Genomic DNA, 16993 nt, shown 5'->3' on the forward strand with positions numbered 1-16993 from the left:
GTTTCCTCCCAAGACCCTGACTATACTCTAGCTTCATACCTTGTGTTTCCTACCATTTTTTTAATTTTTACTTTTTTTGCTGAAGAAGATTTGCCCTAAGCTAACATCTGTTGCCAATCTTCCTCTTTTTTTGTATGTGAGATGCACCACAGCACGGCCACTGACGAGTGGTGTAGGTTCACACCTGGGAACAAAATCCAGGCCACCAAAGCAGGGTGCAACCCAACTTAACCACTAGACCACCAGGGCTGGCTGGCCCTTTTGTACCATTTTTTAATTAAAAAAACAAAAAACCCTTCTTTCACCAATTTTCTTATTAAAATTCATAAACAAACTCAATTTTTATGTTGTAATTAGAATTTTGCTTAGGATATAAAAATGAGTAAGACTAAGTAGCCCATTCTAGATAAAGAAAGATAAGTAAACAAATAAATATTATAAAGTGTTAGAGGGTCTAGCCAGAACACAAAGAAACAGTTCTACCAGAGGAAGAAATTCTAGAGGTTAGGAAAGATTTCATAGAATAGATAAGACTTGGTCTAAATCTTCAAAGAGAAGAAAAAGCCCACTAGAGGGTAAAGTGTAGGTTGGGGTTGTCGGGGAAGGGAGTACTACTGGTCAAAGCTTGGAGGTGAAGGGGTGATTGATGACCATGATGATGATAATTAAAAACTAACATTTACTAAGCAAGGTACTATTCAATGTGCTTCACCTGTATTGAGCTATTTATTGACTCCCAACCCAATGAGATATTAATAGTATCACCACCATCCCTTTTCTTTAAACAGATAAGAAAACTGAGATATAGCTTCTTGCCAAAGTCATACAGTTAGTATGTGACAGAGCCTGGGACCCGGGCAGTTTGGCTCCTAGCCTTCGTTTTTAACGACTGAATTTTATTGCTTCTCGAGGATGGCAAGTATATGGTATAAATAGTTCAACTAGGCAAAGGCATATGATGCAACAATGAGTAGCGAAGAAAGAGAAAAGCTAAAAGGAAAGGCAAGTGCCAGTTCAGAAAGGGCTTTAGAATAAAATACTTTGTCTTATAAGCTAATTGTTGGATTTTAGATCATGGAACCCCTTGAGAATCTTTGACCTTCTCCCTCCAGAAGAATGCACATACACAAAAAATTTGGCAGGTTAGGTAGTTCACAGAACCCTTACAGACTCATGGAACCCAGGATGAGAAACACTACTATGGGGCCATGCTCAGTCACTGAAAAGGTACAGGGAGGAAGGTACAAGGACAGGAAGAAGGAGATCAGAAGTGCACTTCTAAAATATCACTTTGGCAAGAGGATATAGGACAGATTAGAGGAGGACCACCAACTAAAAGACTACTGCAATAGCTCAAGTGAGAGATGACAAGGGCTTCAGATAGGGAAGCGACAACAGGGATGAACAAAAGCACAGATGAGGAATACTGCTATTAGGAATCAATGGGGGGTCAGCCCAGTGGCACAGTGGTTAACTTTGCATGTTCCACGTCGGTGGCCTGCGGTTTGCCAGTTGGGATCCCAGGTGTGGACTTAGGCAGCATTTGTCAAACCATGCTGTGGAGGCATTCCACATATAAAGTAGACGAAGATGGGCACAGATGTTAGTTCAGGGCCAGTCTTCCTCAGCAAAAAGAGGAAGACTGGTGGCAGATGTTAGCTCAGGGCTAATCTTCCTCAAAAACAAACAAAAAAGGAATCAATGATAACTATGACCAACTGGATTTGAGGAGTAAGAGGGAAGAAGGCATGTCTCTTGTGAAGAAAATTCCCTCACTTAACAAGCAATGATTGCACAAATCACCTATACCAGGCATTTTGCTAAGAGCTGGAGAGACAATGTCAAACAAGACAAACACCATCCCCGCACTTAAGAATAATCTATTCGGTTTATAACAAATTGAGCACTTTCAATAAAGCAGAAGTACAACAATAAAGCATAAGAGATGAAGAAACTTAAGAGGATTTTTAAAATCACAAAATAGGAGTGACTTATTTCATCCAATGACATTAAGTCAAGTAAAATGAGAACCTAAAAGAATTTGGCAGATTAGATAATCAGAGAATTACTAAAGACCTTACTAGAACAGTTTCAACTTAGGAGTAGAGAAGCCTGACTGTAGTATGAGTACTTAAGATGAGTTAAATCAATGAAAACTAGCAACATGTGAAATGAAATGCTACTAAAATAAAATCTTAGAGATGCTGCTTAATGTATTGTCTCATGGGAACCTTTTTATATACTGCCAATATTGCCTTTCCTTACACAACTATGTGTGTGCTTGCTATAGAGTTTTAAAAAATTAAACACTTCATTGTTTAGGGATACACGCATGGGTGGTTATATTATAAAGAAAAGTAAAAGAATGAACAACCCAAAAAAGAGGATACTGGTTACCTCTGGGAGTATGGGGTTCAAATGGGCGTGGGCTGACAAGGAGATTCTGAGGTCCTGAAAAATGTCCCATTTTTTGACCTGGTTAGTGGGTAACTGGGTATTTGCTTTATCACTACTTTTTAAATCACACATGTGCATGTTGGCCATTCTTCTGCATAAAAAACAATTCATAAAAATGTTTAACATACGTAATCTGTGACAACAAGATACAAATCAAGCCAAAATCTAGTTTTAAAAAAAACTGAGACTAAAGTAGAACCAAGAATATAATAATAACAAGCCTCACTTTTATGTAACATTATCAGAATAAAAATTTCAAACGGCTCTATTTCTTAAAAATAAAAGCAATTTCAGTTTGTGAATCCAATACTGAAAGGGATTTTCTTTAGTTTTTAAATAATTTCAATTGCAAAAGAAAAGTCTTCAACTCTCGTCTATTTTTTATTCAAAGAAATGTAGATTATCTTAGAATGATTTTTAAATAACATGAGCTTAAGTATATCATGAAGTTAATCTCCCAGACACAATCTTACATGAGTCAAACTAACTTTTGAAGACAAACGATATAGTTTTGATACTTAGCGATTTACTGTAAAACACACACACACAAAACAAAAAACACCTTATACAGCTTGCAAAACAATTTCCAATTCAACCACAAAAATTCTCTTTTTAGGAATAAATATTGCTTACCTGTTCCCTACTGAATCTTGAGAGATCTGAAAGTTTGGAATGATAGAGGAAACACCATATTCATCTTGATACTTCTTACAAGATTTGTAATGATGTCTCATGCGATAGAATTTAATCTGTAAATTATTGATTAAAATGTAACGTGACTCAATATAAAACAGAACTCTGTAAGATTGAGATATGGTCAACAAGAGGGAAAAACAATAAAAATAGATAACTAAATATTCCATTTAAACAAGAGGTTCTTAAGTAAATGATTTAATTCTTAAGTAGGAGCTGAAAATAAATAATAAGTTTCTATCCACTAGATGCAAATATAAACTCACTGTAGAAAAAAATAATTTTACACTTGAAACGATACTACTACTAATCAACAAAAAATAAAATTAAAAGTACTAAGAGGTTGCCTCATGGTATTGGACATTTCTTTATTCTTTAACTACTGCAACCCTGGCAGAGTTAGAAAGCACTTAAAAAAATTAAGATCTAGGTTAACACTGGCAATGTTTTTCAGTTTCTAACTGAGGAGTAGAGCCAGAATCTCTCAGGTATATTTTCCAGCTTCACTTCATTGCCCTGTCAGTTAACACCTCCCTCAAAGAGATGGAAAAGCAGATCCAACTTGTGTCAATGCATAAAATAACTGGTTTTGATCACTAACTTTATTAGCTGTTTGAAAAAAAGTGGCTGCAATAAATCCATGAACACAGAGATATACTCAAAGTCTAACCACCTCTCACCATTTTACCTCTCCAAATGACAGAATAAAATCCATACTGGAGAATTAATGCCAGTTATTTGCCAATACCTGATTTTCCCAACTGCTCCTTAAAAATTAAGCAGTCTTCTGCCAAATACTTTGTGATTTCTTAGATAAACACACAAAAACACAAAGTGGGCAGCTAGAGAGTTCCCTGACTACATAAATCCATTTGGCCCATTTCTACGTGCAAAACTGCAATAATGATGTTACCATCAGAAAACCTATTTAAGAAATGAATTTGTACAAGAATGGAGTTTAAATGAGTTAAATGCCAGTATGCTCATTCAGTTCATTAAGTAGGCAATCAATGAGCAATTACTTTGAGAAAAATACCATGTAAAAATTACGGCAAATTCAGAGATTGTATCTTTCAGTCTTTGTTCTCAATAAATTTATAATACAGTAAGATCTATAGCCACAGTTTTTTTGGCCTTTTCTGCCCAATTCCCAACCTAAGTAACTTCCTTCTCTTCAAAACAACACCCATCAAGAAAAATCAAACAGGAATTTCAGAGTAGAAAGAACTTTCAAAGAAGAGCTATGTCACATTTACTCTACCTGTTTTGCACAGCATCTGCAGCTACCAGAAAACTTCCTCATGATATTTTCAAGGTCTAAGGCCCGTTCAGGACATGCTCTCTCTCTTCTAGTCACATTTCCACGACAGAGGGGACAATGTATTCCGCTTTCTCTCATTGCAGTCAGGAAACATTTTCTACAGAAACTAAACCAAACATTTGTGACATGTTAACTAGAGAAAAAAGTACTCTTTTCATTTCTATCATTAACACAAACAAGCAGTTATTGATATGTATTCATGCTAAATGAGTTAGGCTATTTATATGTATATAAACCTCAGAATTTTGAAAACTGCATATGTATTTTTCAGAGCATAAGACTAATAACTGGGGGGCCGGCTCCGTGGCCAAGTGGTTAAGTTCGTGCACTCTGCTGTGGCAGCCCAGGGTTCGGATCCTGGGCGCAGACATGGCACCGTTCGTCAGGCCACATTGAGGCGGCGTCCCACATCCCACAACTAGAAGGACCTGCAACTAGGATATACAACCATGTACCGGGGGGATTTTGGGAAATAAAGCAGAAAAAAAAGGAAAAAACAAAAAAGACTAATAACTGGGGGCCGGCCGGGTGGCACAGTGGTTAAGTTCACATGTTCCACTTCTTGGCGGCCCGGGGTTCGCCAGTTCAGATCCCAGGTGCGGACATGGCACCGCATGGCAAGCCATGCTGTGGTAGGTGTCCCACATATAAAGTAGAGGAAGATGGGCATGGATGTTAGCTCAGGGCTAATCTTCCCCCCACCCCCAAAAAAAGACTAATAACTGGACTAGATGAGAATATAAAAGAAACTACTCTCAAGTATACTTTACAACTTTTCAATATATGAAAAATAAATATTAACATTATATAATATTATTAGAGAAAGTATGGTACAAAGGAAAGACTGGATGTTATCCTGTGTCATTGAGAAGCTATGTGATCTTAGGCAACACACTTAACCATACTGGATCTCTATTTCCTCCCCTTATAAAATGAGATAATGCACCACCTTAGCTTTTTGTCTCAAACCAATGTACCTCAAGATGTTGTTCCAAAAGATGTAAATAGGTCTACTACAGGACAGTGCACAAAATGATTTGGGAAATTCTAGGATAAATAAAGTTAATAAAATTTCTCTGCTGAGGAAAAGTTGCCCAAACTTATATGATCAGGAAATATGAACACTTCCCACCAGTGTGCAATGGAAGATAGTTTGAGAAATATTTAAGAACGCTTCCAGCTCTCAACATCCATAACCAACATTCTAACTGGAATCAAACTCACTAAAATCATTTTTTTTTCTCCCCTAATCCAACCAGATACCAAACTTGATCATTTTGCTTTTAGAAAAACTAGAAAAATCACAGCTATCTCTATTCGGGATGCTAAGTAAGTATAGATTTAACCCAATCCCTTAGAAATACAGATATACCAATCTTCCTCATCGATATTAACAAAGGTTGAGAGGTAAGAGTGTAATAACAGATGATAGAATCTGTTTCCTAACCGTGTAGCATCAAACAAGTCACTTTTCCTCCCTATGATCAGCTTTCTCACCCATAAAATAATAAATATATCTACACTTGATAGGGTTGTTCATAGAATTAAAATAGGCAATGCAGTAAAATGCCTGTCATAGTACTTTTGACAGTCAGTAAAGTGCTGGATAAATAGTAGAGAAAACATCACTAAAGTAGCATTAAAAGTGATTACCAATAAAGATGATAAATTAAAACATTAAAAGTATTCACCATAACTGGAAGTCAAAAAAACACAAATAAGACCAAGATACCATTTTTCAGTTGTCAAACTAAAACCTAGTTTTAAAAATAACAACAACAACCAGTGTTAGAGAAGACATAAGGAAATGTGTGCTCTACGTTTCTGCATAGCAATTTGTCAATATTCATCAAAATCCCTAAACAGAGGGGGTCCCAAAAGTCTGAGTGCCATTTTGAGCTCTCTTAACTTCGGTAGTAAAAACACCACAAAGTTACAAAACCATCACTAGTAGGCTTAATTGTTTAAATCAAAAACTGAAAATTTAATTGTCTATGTTTTGTAAATTTTGAACAAATTTTTAATTTAAATTCTTTGTTTGCATTCTTTATTCAGAGGGACTGTAAAAAAGAGAATAAAGGAAGCAAGAGTCGGACAAAAGAAAAAGCCAAGACTAAATGGAACAACAGCCTAGACCATGATAAGGTCTGCTCTAAGACGGGTAGGAGGGAGGGACAGGATAGCTCTTTTAGAGAGACAGTTCTCAATGTTTGTGACTGTGTATGAAGGGAGCTTCCTATGCTAAAAAGTAAAATCGACAGAATTTTCTGACAATTACTTGTGGGAGAACGAGAAAGATAGACATTTCTAACTTAGAAGACTAAAAGGCAGACTGTATTAACCAAGTTAAGAAAGACTGGAAGAGTTGGTTTGACAGAGGAGAGGTAAGCGCAAGATCAAAGTACCTAAAATCTCAAAGCATGATATCCAGGCAACAACTGGAAATGTGTATATGGAAATTAGGGGGAAAATACGGAGAGCAGATAAGGTGAGACGAGCACTAGAGAAACAAAGTGTTCAGAGAAGGAAGAGGCAGAGAAACAGAAGAACCAAGACTAAGCAATGTTATAGAAATCAAGTCTAATGAGCTACCAAAGAGAAATAATAATTGAAGATATGAAGAAAAAACTATCACCAAACTATTAAGCTAAACTTTCCTCTTTAAATAATGAATTGAAACTGTCAATAAAGTTCACACCAGCAGATTTCATTACAGAGATAATTATGCATAAAAATGATGAAGCATGAGTGAAAGAAATGAGGTAGAATAGTAACTATTAGCAGGTAAATGAGTCAATTTGCTGGCTAATTTAACAATTAATTATAAATAAAATATAAACACAGAATATTAAAAGACTTTAAACAACCAAGATGCACAAACAAAAGCTGTATTTAGAGGGATGGTACAAAACAAAGCAAAATTTCAAAGCTCACTTATTCAAAAACTAAAATAGTAAAAATGTGGTAATGCTACATACCCATCAGAATGACTAAAGTGAAAAAGGTGGAAAATACTAACTGTTGGGGATGATGTGAACCAACCTAAACTCACAGTCGATGCTATGGGAGTGTAAATTAATGCAACCATTTGGAAAACTGCCTGACAGTATCTACCACAGTCCAGTAATTCCACTCAAAAGTATGTACCCAATAGAATTACAGATATGATTGAAGAAATTTCCTAGAAAGTTTATAGCCACACTATTTGCAACAGCCCAAAGCTAAAAACTATACAAATGTCCATCAATACAAGAATGAATAAACAAATAGTGGCATATTCACAAAACGAAAACTAACATGCTGTAATGAGATGAATATGAATGAACATAACATCGAGCTAAAGAAGCTAGATGCAAGAGTACAAACTGCATGATTCTATTTTATAAAGTACAAAGAGCAGGTAAAACTATATTGTTGAAAGTCCTAATAGTGGTATCCTAGAAGAAGTGGGATACACTCCTTGGAGAAAGGAAAATTAGAGGAGCTTTTGAAGTGCTGGTAATATTCTGTTGCCATGGGGCACTTTTCTGTTATGCATATTATACTTAAGTGTAAAATTTTTTAAGTTAGGAGTAAAAACAAGGGTAACTATGTTAAAACTGTTATAAAAATAACTAAGTTAAAATTTTCTTCTAGCCAGGCTTAAAATAAAAAAAAGGAATCGCTAGAAAATTTCCAGAGCTAAAAAATATCTCTGCAGAATGAGAGACAACTGAATGACAAGTGCAATGAATTTTAAAAACATCCACACAAAGAGAGATCACTGAAAAATTTTAAATAATGTTTTTCCCCAACTTCTAAGAGCTTCCAGAGAGGAAGTAGAAAAAGAGATCACTTACCAACGAAAAAGGATCAGACTACCATCAAACTTATCAGCAATAAACAAACAGATGAAAAAACAATAGAATGATGTGTTCAAAGTTCTGAAGGAAAATAATTTACAACCTAGAATTTCATCGTCTTGATATATCATCATCAAGTCATTTGCTTTATGTAATTTACCCCTTTCTGATAAAATGCAAGATATGCAATACTGAAACACTTTGCATTCTGCAAAACTACACACTAAAACTCACAGAGCTTGTGGGGGAAAAACTTGGGTAGACTACCTGTACAACCCTGTCAGCAGAGCACTAACAAAAATTCAAACAATCCTAATAAAAATACTAACATTTAAAAAGATATGTAAGTTCCTAATAAAGACTTAACCCTAAAATTTTTTAAAAAGGGGTGAGGTGAGGAGTGACGTCAGCATCACGGCAGAAGGAGCTCTTCCCTTAGTCCCTACCCACAAGATACAAGGAAAAGAACTTCCATAAACAAAGAGAGAACATTCACACAACACAACAGACATGTGAGAAATCCAAGCAGCCATACATCTGAAGGTGCAGGAGCTGAACCCCCTGGGGAGGTAGTGGAAGGAGGCAAGCAGATCTCCTCCCCTGCCTCTAAGGCAGAGATCTGGGGTGGGGGACCTCACAGAGCAACTGCCGTGAGACTCTGAGAGGAGATGGGGGAAAACACAGCCCTCTGCCAGAATGCTTTCACTCTCAGAGCTGCCTCCCAACCTGTGGGAATGCTCCATAGCGAGGCATCTAAGCAACTGCAGGGGTGTCCCCAAAAAGCCAAGCAGCTGAGGCAGGCAGTGAATATACAGCAGAAGCACACAGAATTGCACATGTGAAAGAAAGCCCCCTACCCCACTCCCGCCTGGCACACCAGCTTGGCCGGTCCACCAGAACAGGGGAGCCCTACCAGAGCGCTGGCACCTACATGTGTAAAGCAGCAGCAGCCAGCGGGAAAATGCAGACAGGCTCTGTCAGTACAGCTTCCAATGGACAGGCACAAGTGCCAGGGGTTGCAGCAGGCTCAGAAAACACAGCTCCCAACCACCGCCCCAGTGGTGGCAGATGGAATGTGAGACCAGATACTACCATTATGTGATGGCAGAAGTCCGGCCCAACAAACAGCATGAAGAAATATCTTAACACTCCAGACTAGAAGGGAAATGAGAAGTACCCAGAAATCAATCTTGAAATCACAGAAATTTACAATCTAAATAACAGAGAATTCAAAATAGTTATCATAAAGAAACTCAATGAGTTACAAGAAAATGCAGAAAGACAGTTCAATGAACTCTGGAACAGAATTAATGAACAGAGGGAATTCTTCACAAAAGACATTGAAATTACAAAAAACAACCAATTGTAAACATAGGAGATGAAGAACAAAATGAATGAGATAAAGAAAACTCTAGAATCCTTAAAAACCAGAGCTGACATTAAGGAGGACAAAATAAGGAATTCAGAAGACAGAAATACAGAAATGATTCAGATGGAGGAGGAGACAGAAGTAAGACTAAAAAGAAATGAAATTCTCTGAGAAATATTCAACTCAATTAGGAAATGCAACATACAGATTACAGGTATTCAAGAGAAAGAGGGAGAAAGGAACAGAGAGTTTGTTCAAGAAGTAATAGCTGAGAACATCCCAAACCTGGGGAAGGAGCAAGAATTACAAGTAAATGAAGCTAACAGAACTCCTAATTACATCAATGTAAGAAAACGTTCTCCAAGGCATATAGCAATAAAGCTGGCAAAAGTCAATGAAAAAGAAAAAATATTAAGGGCAGCAGGTCAGAAGAAAATAACCTACAAAGGAACCCCCATCAGATTTCTCAGCAGAAATCTTGCAGGAGAAAAGAGAGTGGAACAATATATTCAAAATTCTGAAAAACAAAAACTTTCAGGGAAGAATACACTGTCCAATGAACTATCCTTCAGATACAACGGAGAAATAAAAACTTTCCGAGATAAACAAAAGCTGATAGAGTTTATCACCACAAGAACCCCACTACAAGAAATGATCAAGAAGGCCCTCATACCTGAAAAAGAAAAAAAAAAGGGTTTATAAAGCCTTGAGCAAGGAGATAAACAAAATCAGAAAATGGCACCTCTCCCTGTGTTATCAGAGGATAACAAACAACTATAACATTAAAGATAAACAGAGGGAAAGAATGAAAAACAACTACAATCACTTCATTTTAATCACAAACTCACAACACAAAATGCAATAATTTGTGACCACAATAACTTAAATAAGGAAGAGAAAAAGGGATGGAAACTGCTTCAACAAAGGAAATAAGAGGCTATCAGAAAATGGACTATCTCTTCTACGAGATCTTTTATATACACTTCATGCTAACCACTAAACAAAAAATCAGAACAAAGATACAAATGATAAAGAGAAAACTGAGAAAACCATCATAGAGAATCAACAAACTGAATTAGCAATCAGAAATACACAGGACAAGAAACAAGGGAAATACAGAAACAACTGTAAATGGAGTGATAAAAGGGCAGCATTAAGCCCTCATGTATCAATAATCACTCTGAATGTAAATGTACCGAATTCTCCAATCAAAAGACAGACTGGCTGGATAGATTAACAAACAAGACCCAACAATATGCTGCCTCCAGAAAACATATCTCGGCTCTAAAGACAAACACAGGCTCAGAGTGAAAGGATGGAAGATGATACTCCAAGCTAATGGCAAACAAAAGAAAGCAGCAGTTGTCATACTTATATCAAACAAAGTAAACTTCAAGATTAAAAAGGCAACGAGAGACAAAAAGGGCAGTATATAATGATAAAAGGGACACTCCACAAGAGGTCTTAACACTTAATATATGTACCTAACACAGAAGGACCAAAGTACATAAACCACTACAGCAAAGTTGCAGGGTACAAAATCAACTTATGAAAATCAGTTATATTTCTATACTCTAATAATGAACAAAGAGAACTCAAGAATACAATCCCATTTACTATCGCAGCAAAAAGAATAAAATATCTAGGAATAAATTTAATCTAAGAGGTTAAGGATCTATACAATGAAAAATGTTAAGTCACTGATGACTTAAAGAAATGGAATGATATTCCATGCACATGTACTGGAGGAGTAAACAGAGTTAAAATGCCCATACTATCTAAAGCAATCTACAGATTCAACACAATCCCAATCAGAATTCCAGTGACATTTTTCATTGGGAAATAGAACAAAGAATCGTAAAATTCCTATAGGCAACAAGAGCCTGAATAGCCAAAGTAATGCTGAGAAAGAAGAATAAAGCTGAAGACATCACAATCCCTGACTTCAAAATATACTACAAAGCTATAGTAATCAAAACACTATGGTACTAGTACAAAAACAGACACACAGATCAATGGAACAGCACTGAAACCTCAGAAATAAAACCACACATCTACGGACAGCTAAATCTTTGACAAAGGAGCCAAGAACACACAACGGAGAAAGGAAAGTCTCTTCAATAAATAGTGTTGGGAAAACTGGACAGCCACATGAAAAAGAATGAAAGTAGACCATGATCTTTTGCCATACACAAAAATTAACTCAAAAGCGATCAAAGACTTGAAGGTAAGATGTGAAATCATAAACTCCTAGAAAAAAATATAGACAGTACACTGTTTGACATTGGTCTTAGAATTAGAAGGATCTTTTCAAATACCAAGTCTACCTAGGCAAGGGAAACAAAAGAAATGATAAACAAAAGGGACTACATCAGACTAAAGAGCTTCTGCAAGGCAAAGGAAATCAGAAACAAAAAAAAAAAGACAACACATCAACTGGGAGGAAATACTTGCATATCATATATCCAACAAGGGATTAATCTCCAAAATACATAAAGAACTCATACAACTCAACAACAAGAAAATAAATGACCTGATCAAAAAATGGGCAGAGGATATGAACAGGTATTTTCCAAAGAAGAAATACAGATGGCTAAAAGGCACATGAAAAGATGTTCAACATCACCCATCATTAAGGAAATGCAAATCAAAACCACAAGGAGATATCACCTTACACTGGTCAGAATGGCTATAATTATCAAGACAAAAAATAACAATTGTTGGAGGGGATGTGGAGAAAAGGGAACCCTCATACACTGCTGGTGGGAATGCAGAATGGTGCAGCCACTGTGGAAAACAGTATGGGAGATTTCTCAGAAAATTAAAAATAGAAATACCATATGGCCCAGCTATCCCACTACTGGGCATTTATCCAAAGATGAAATCAACAATTCAAAGAGATTCATGCACCCCATGTTGACTGCAGTATAATTCACAATAGCCAACATGTGGAAGCAACCCAAGTGCCCAATGACTGATGAACAGATGAAGATGATGTGGTACAAACATACAATGGAATATTACTCGGCCATACATAAAGCCAAAATCGTCCCATTTGCAACAACATGGATAGATCTTGAGGGTATTATGTTAAGCAAAATAAGCCAGACAAATACCACATAACTTCACTCACATGTGGAAGATAAACACATGGACAAAGAGAACAGATTACTGGTTACCAGAGGGGAAGGTGGTTGGGGGTGTGGGCATAAGGGGTAAAGGGTCACACACATATGGTGACTGACAAATACTGCACAACTGAAATTTCACAATGGTATAAACTATTAAGACCTCAATAAAATTTGGAAAAAAAAAAACGGAGATGAGGAGGTTATAAGGATGGTTGAAGTTGGTAAATTATGGAAATAATAGTAAAATACACAAAAGTAAAGAGAACCATAGAACAGCTATTCCAAGAGAGAGCTCGTGGCCAAACTGAACCAAGAATGTGGGCGGGCATCTTGTATAATAGTGTGTAATTGTGTAGCTTGTTACATTCAGCTGAATTTTTGTGTACTTTGCTCCAGCTGCCATTTGCCGATGGCCCAAAACATCAATGTGGAGGAGAAAAGTCACATATAACCAATCTGTTCTGATATACTCTGTACAACACTGTACATCACTGTTTAGTCTATCACTTGTCCTTAACGTTGTTTGTGGTCTTTTGATACGGAAAATTTTAAATTTTTAGTGTAGTCTAAATCATTACCTTTTCTTGAAATTACGATTTGTGCTTTTGAAGTCTTAACCCTTCCCCCTCTCAAGATCAGATATTCCCATGCATTTCTTCTAAAAAGGTTTAAGTTTTGCTCATCACATTTAAGTTTTTAAAAACCCACCTGAAAAATATTTTTATGTATAGTATACAACAGACATTCCATATGCAAAGCCATTACCCAAATACTCTTCCAGTGAATAAGCCATCTTTTCCCTTCTGATTTGCCATGTCTTATGTATCAAAGATAAAAGTTCTAATAAATGTGTGAGACTATTTCTGGGCTCTCTAATACGTTCTACTGATTGTATATCTACTGATGAATCAATACCACACCATTTTAACTTCCATAGCTTCAGAATATGTCATAATATCTGGTATGGTTGGTTCTATCTCTATGTTCTACTTATTACTTTTTCCAAATTTTCAGTTATGCATGGTTATTAACTCATCATTAGAATTTTTAAATCAGTTCTCCAAGTTCTACCAAAAATATCATGTCCAGATTTTATTGGAACTGTATTAGCATTTTTAGAATTATCTGGTGGAGAACTGGCATCTTAATTTTATTGAATCTATCCATAAATATGTCTCTCCACTTATTCAGATCTTTTACGCTTTTTCACTAAAGTTTTAAAATTTTCCCTATAGAAGACTTTTACATTTTTATTAGATTTAGTCTAATAAATATTCTAAATACTTATAAACTACTTCTAATTTTTGTGGTACTATAAATAGGCATTTTTTGCTATTAAATTTTTTATCTGATTATTGTTGGTATAAAACAATGTTACTGATTTTTGTCTGCTGTTCTTGTATCCAGAAACTTCTCCATATTCTCTCATTAGTTCCAATTGTTTGTCAGTTGCTTCTCTTACGTTTTGTATGTAGTTTTACCATTCATAATTTATCACAATTTTATTTCTTCATTTTCCATCTTTGCATATCTTAATTGTTCTTTTCTCATTGAATTGTCTAAAACCTGAAATACAATGTTAAATGGTAGGGATGATGCAAATATCCTCATCTAGTTCCTGACCAGAAAAGCACGTAAGCCTTTCTTTTCAGTATATTTGCTATAGATTTTAGGGAAGCTATCCTTAATTAGGATAAAACAAAGTTCCATCCTATTCCTAATCTGCTATTACATTCTGTAATAAAAGGTTAAATTCTATCAAATGCTTTCAGCATCTATTGAAATGATCATATGCTTTAAGGATGTCATCTAGTTGAACATCCAAATTCTCTTTCTATTTTGAAGACCTTCTCCATTATGTGATCTTCAGTGAAAATCAGTTCCTTTTCAAAGAGGTGAATTTAAATATCCCATGATGATCGCGGGTCTATCATTTCCTCCCTACGATTCTATCGGTTTTCATCTACATGAAGTTACATTGGTAGGTACATAAAAGTTCGTGATTGTTCTTTTTATCCATATGAAATGTCTCTCTCCCTTGTAATGCTATCTGAATTTAAGTTGTGTCTGATATTAATACTGCTATAGCAGTTTTCTTTTGGGTGAAAAGAAATACAGGTGACTCAGAAAAGTTAGCACTTTCAGACACTCTCTGAAAGAGCCAGTTCTGGTATAACACGATACACACATTCCTAAAAATCAATGCACTATGCAAAATCATCCAATAAAAACCACAAGGCTCATGGGGAAAACGAGGTTGGGACACAACACCCACATGTGCACACCCAAAATGATACTCTGTGTTGGTTACAGATGCATTCATAGCCTGAAAAAATACACACTACTCATAATTGTTAAAGAAGATTTAACTTTATTTATAATGTGTTACATTCCCTGGGGGAAATATTGTAAGCAAATATAACAAAATAGTAACAGTTTTCAATATGTATAGTACACCACCATTTGTGTAAAAAAAAGGAAGGGGAAAGAATGAATGTTCATATTTGCTTATATATACATGAAATGTCTGAAGGATACCAAAGAAATCAACAGGGATATATACCAGGGAATTGTGGGGCAGAGGAGGATTCAGGGAATGACAACAAGAACAAGGCAACTTTTCATTTCATACCTGTTGGTACTTTTTGATTTCTGAATCATGTAAATATATTATCTATGTTTTTAAATGTTTTGATTAAAACATTTAAAATTTTGTTAATTTTGGGTGATAGAAACATAGAAGTCAATTTCTTTATTCTTTGTGCTCTTCTGTATTAAATTTCTCAAAAGAAGTCATCTAAAGGAAGAAACGAAAGGAAGAGATATGACATTAAGGAGATGTAAGGACATGTAAAGATAAGTTAGGAGTTTGCTGCGTGAAAAAAAGACGAGTCATGCAATGTATATTGTATGATTCCATTTACACTTTTTAAAGTACGTATATGTTTATAAATGCATGAGGAAGGCTGGAAGAAAATACACCAACCTCTTAACAAGGGTTACACCTGTGGCAATGACAATGGGAATAAAGGAGGACATCCTTTTCCTACAGTTTTAATGTTTTTACATTTAATATGAATTGCCTTTATAAAGTACATTTTAAAATTAATAATGTAATCATTTAAACATATACTTATATAGTGCTTAGACCAGGTAGGAAATTGAGACCTTCATCATAATATTTAATAATGAAATCTAGAAAGCATTGCCCTAATAAATCCCAAAAAAATGTGAATTGTTTTTAAATAAAAAATGTAAAACTTTTTAAGTGAGAAAGGAAAAAAATTCAGAACACTTACCTAATTCATAATTAACACAATTCACTACAAAGTTAAATACTTTTCAAAATTGTAAATACAGTGAACACCGTTCCAAAATATATCCTACTATGTTATCCAAATACTTCTATTTGTGAGATACACAAGGCTTTCAATTTCAAAACTCACAAGGCCAGACAGAAATAAATATATAGATTCATAAATTTTATTTATAAGCATACACACAAAAGTCCTAAATTGGGCACAATGGTATAATGGAAAGGATGTGGAATAGTATTTTTTTTAATCATAAATCAAATCTTAGCAAACGAAGTACAACTGTCCTTTAAAATAATTCTATGTGTAATTTCACTTTATATCAGAAGACATAGCCAACATATTTTAAAATAATCTATATGAAAATTTATTTACAATTTTTCGTTAATATTGTTACTATCTTAAAGAGCACATTAAGGAAGTTTCAAAAAGCTCAAAATCCTTGTCTAAAATATTTTAAAAATATAATCAAAAAGGATAATGGAGGCCAGCCCCATGGCATAGCTGCTGAGTTCAGTATACTCAGCTTTGGCAGTCTGGGTTCAGTTCCCTGGCATGAACCTACATCACCCCTCAGTGGCCATGCTGTGGCAGCGACTCACATACAAAATAGAGTAAGACTGGCACAGATGTTAGCCTAGGGCGAATCTTCCTCAATCAAAAAGAGGAAGATTAGGAACAGATGTTAGCTGAGTGCAAATCTTACTCAGCAAAAAAAAACGGGGGGGGATAATTATAGAAATATGGTTAATTATAATAAACAACTGTAAATTAGTCTTTAAAAAGCTTCTAAATACTTTCCTAGACACAAAGTATTTATTTAATGGTAAATTACTGTTTACTGACTGTGTTCCTTAAGGACACAT

The 16993-nt window shown here is 35.4% G+C and overlaps 1 protein-coding gene across 2 annotated transcripts in view; it reads right to left on the reverse strand.

The window, feature by feature from the left end:
• The window catches only part of RNF138 (ring finger protein 138), a 49143-nt gene that overhangs the window by 13806 nt on the left and 18344 nt on the right, over positions 1 to 16993 (reverse strand). For both annotated transcript variants that reach the window (XM_046672066.1, XM_046672067.1), the window contains exons 3-4: positions 4412 to 4577; positions 3091 to 3206 (exon numbers count right to left, since the gene is read on the reverse strand). In XM_046672066.1, the coding sequence (XP_046528022.1) occupies positions 3091 to 3206; positions 4412 to 4577 (282 nt within the window). The remainder of the gene's footprint in view (positions 1 to 3090; positions 3207 to 4411; positions 4578 to 16993) is intronic.

Source organism: Equus quagga, chromosome 9 (assembly GCF_021613505.1).
Source record: "Equus quagga isolate Etosha38 chromosome 9, UCLA_HA_Equagga_1.0, whole genome shotgun sequence".
In the NCBI taxonomy this organism is placed as follows: domain Eukaryota; kingdom Metazoa; phylum Chordata; class Mammalia; order Perissodactyla; family Equidae; genus Equus; species Equus quagga.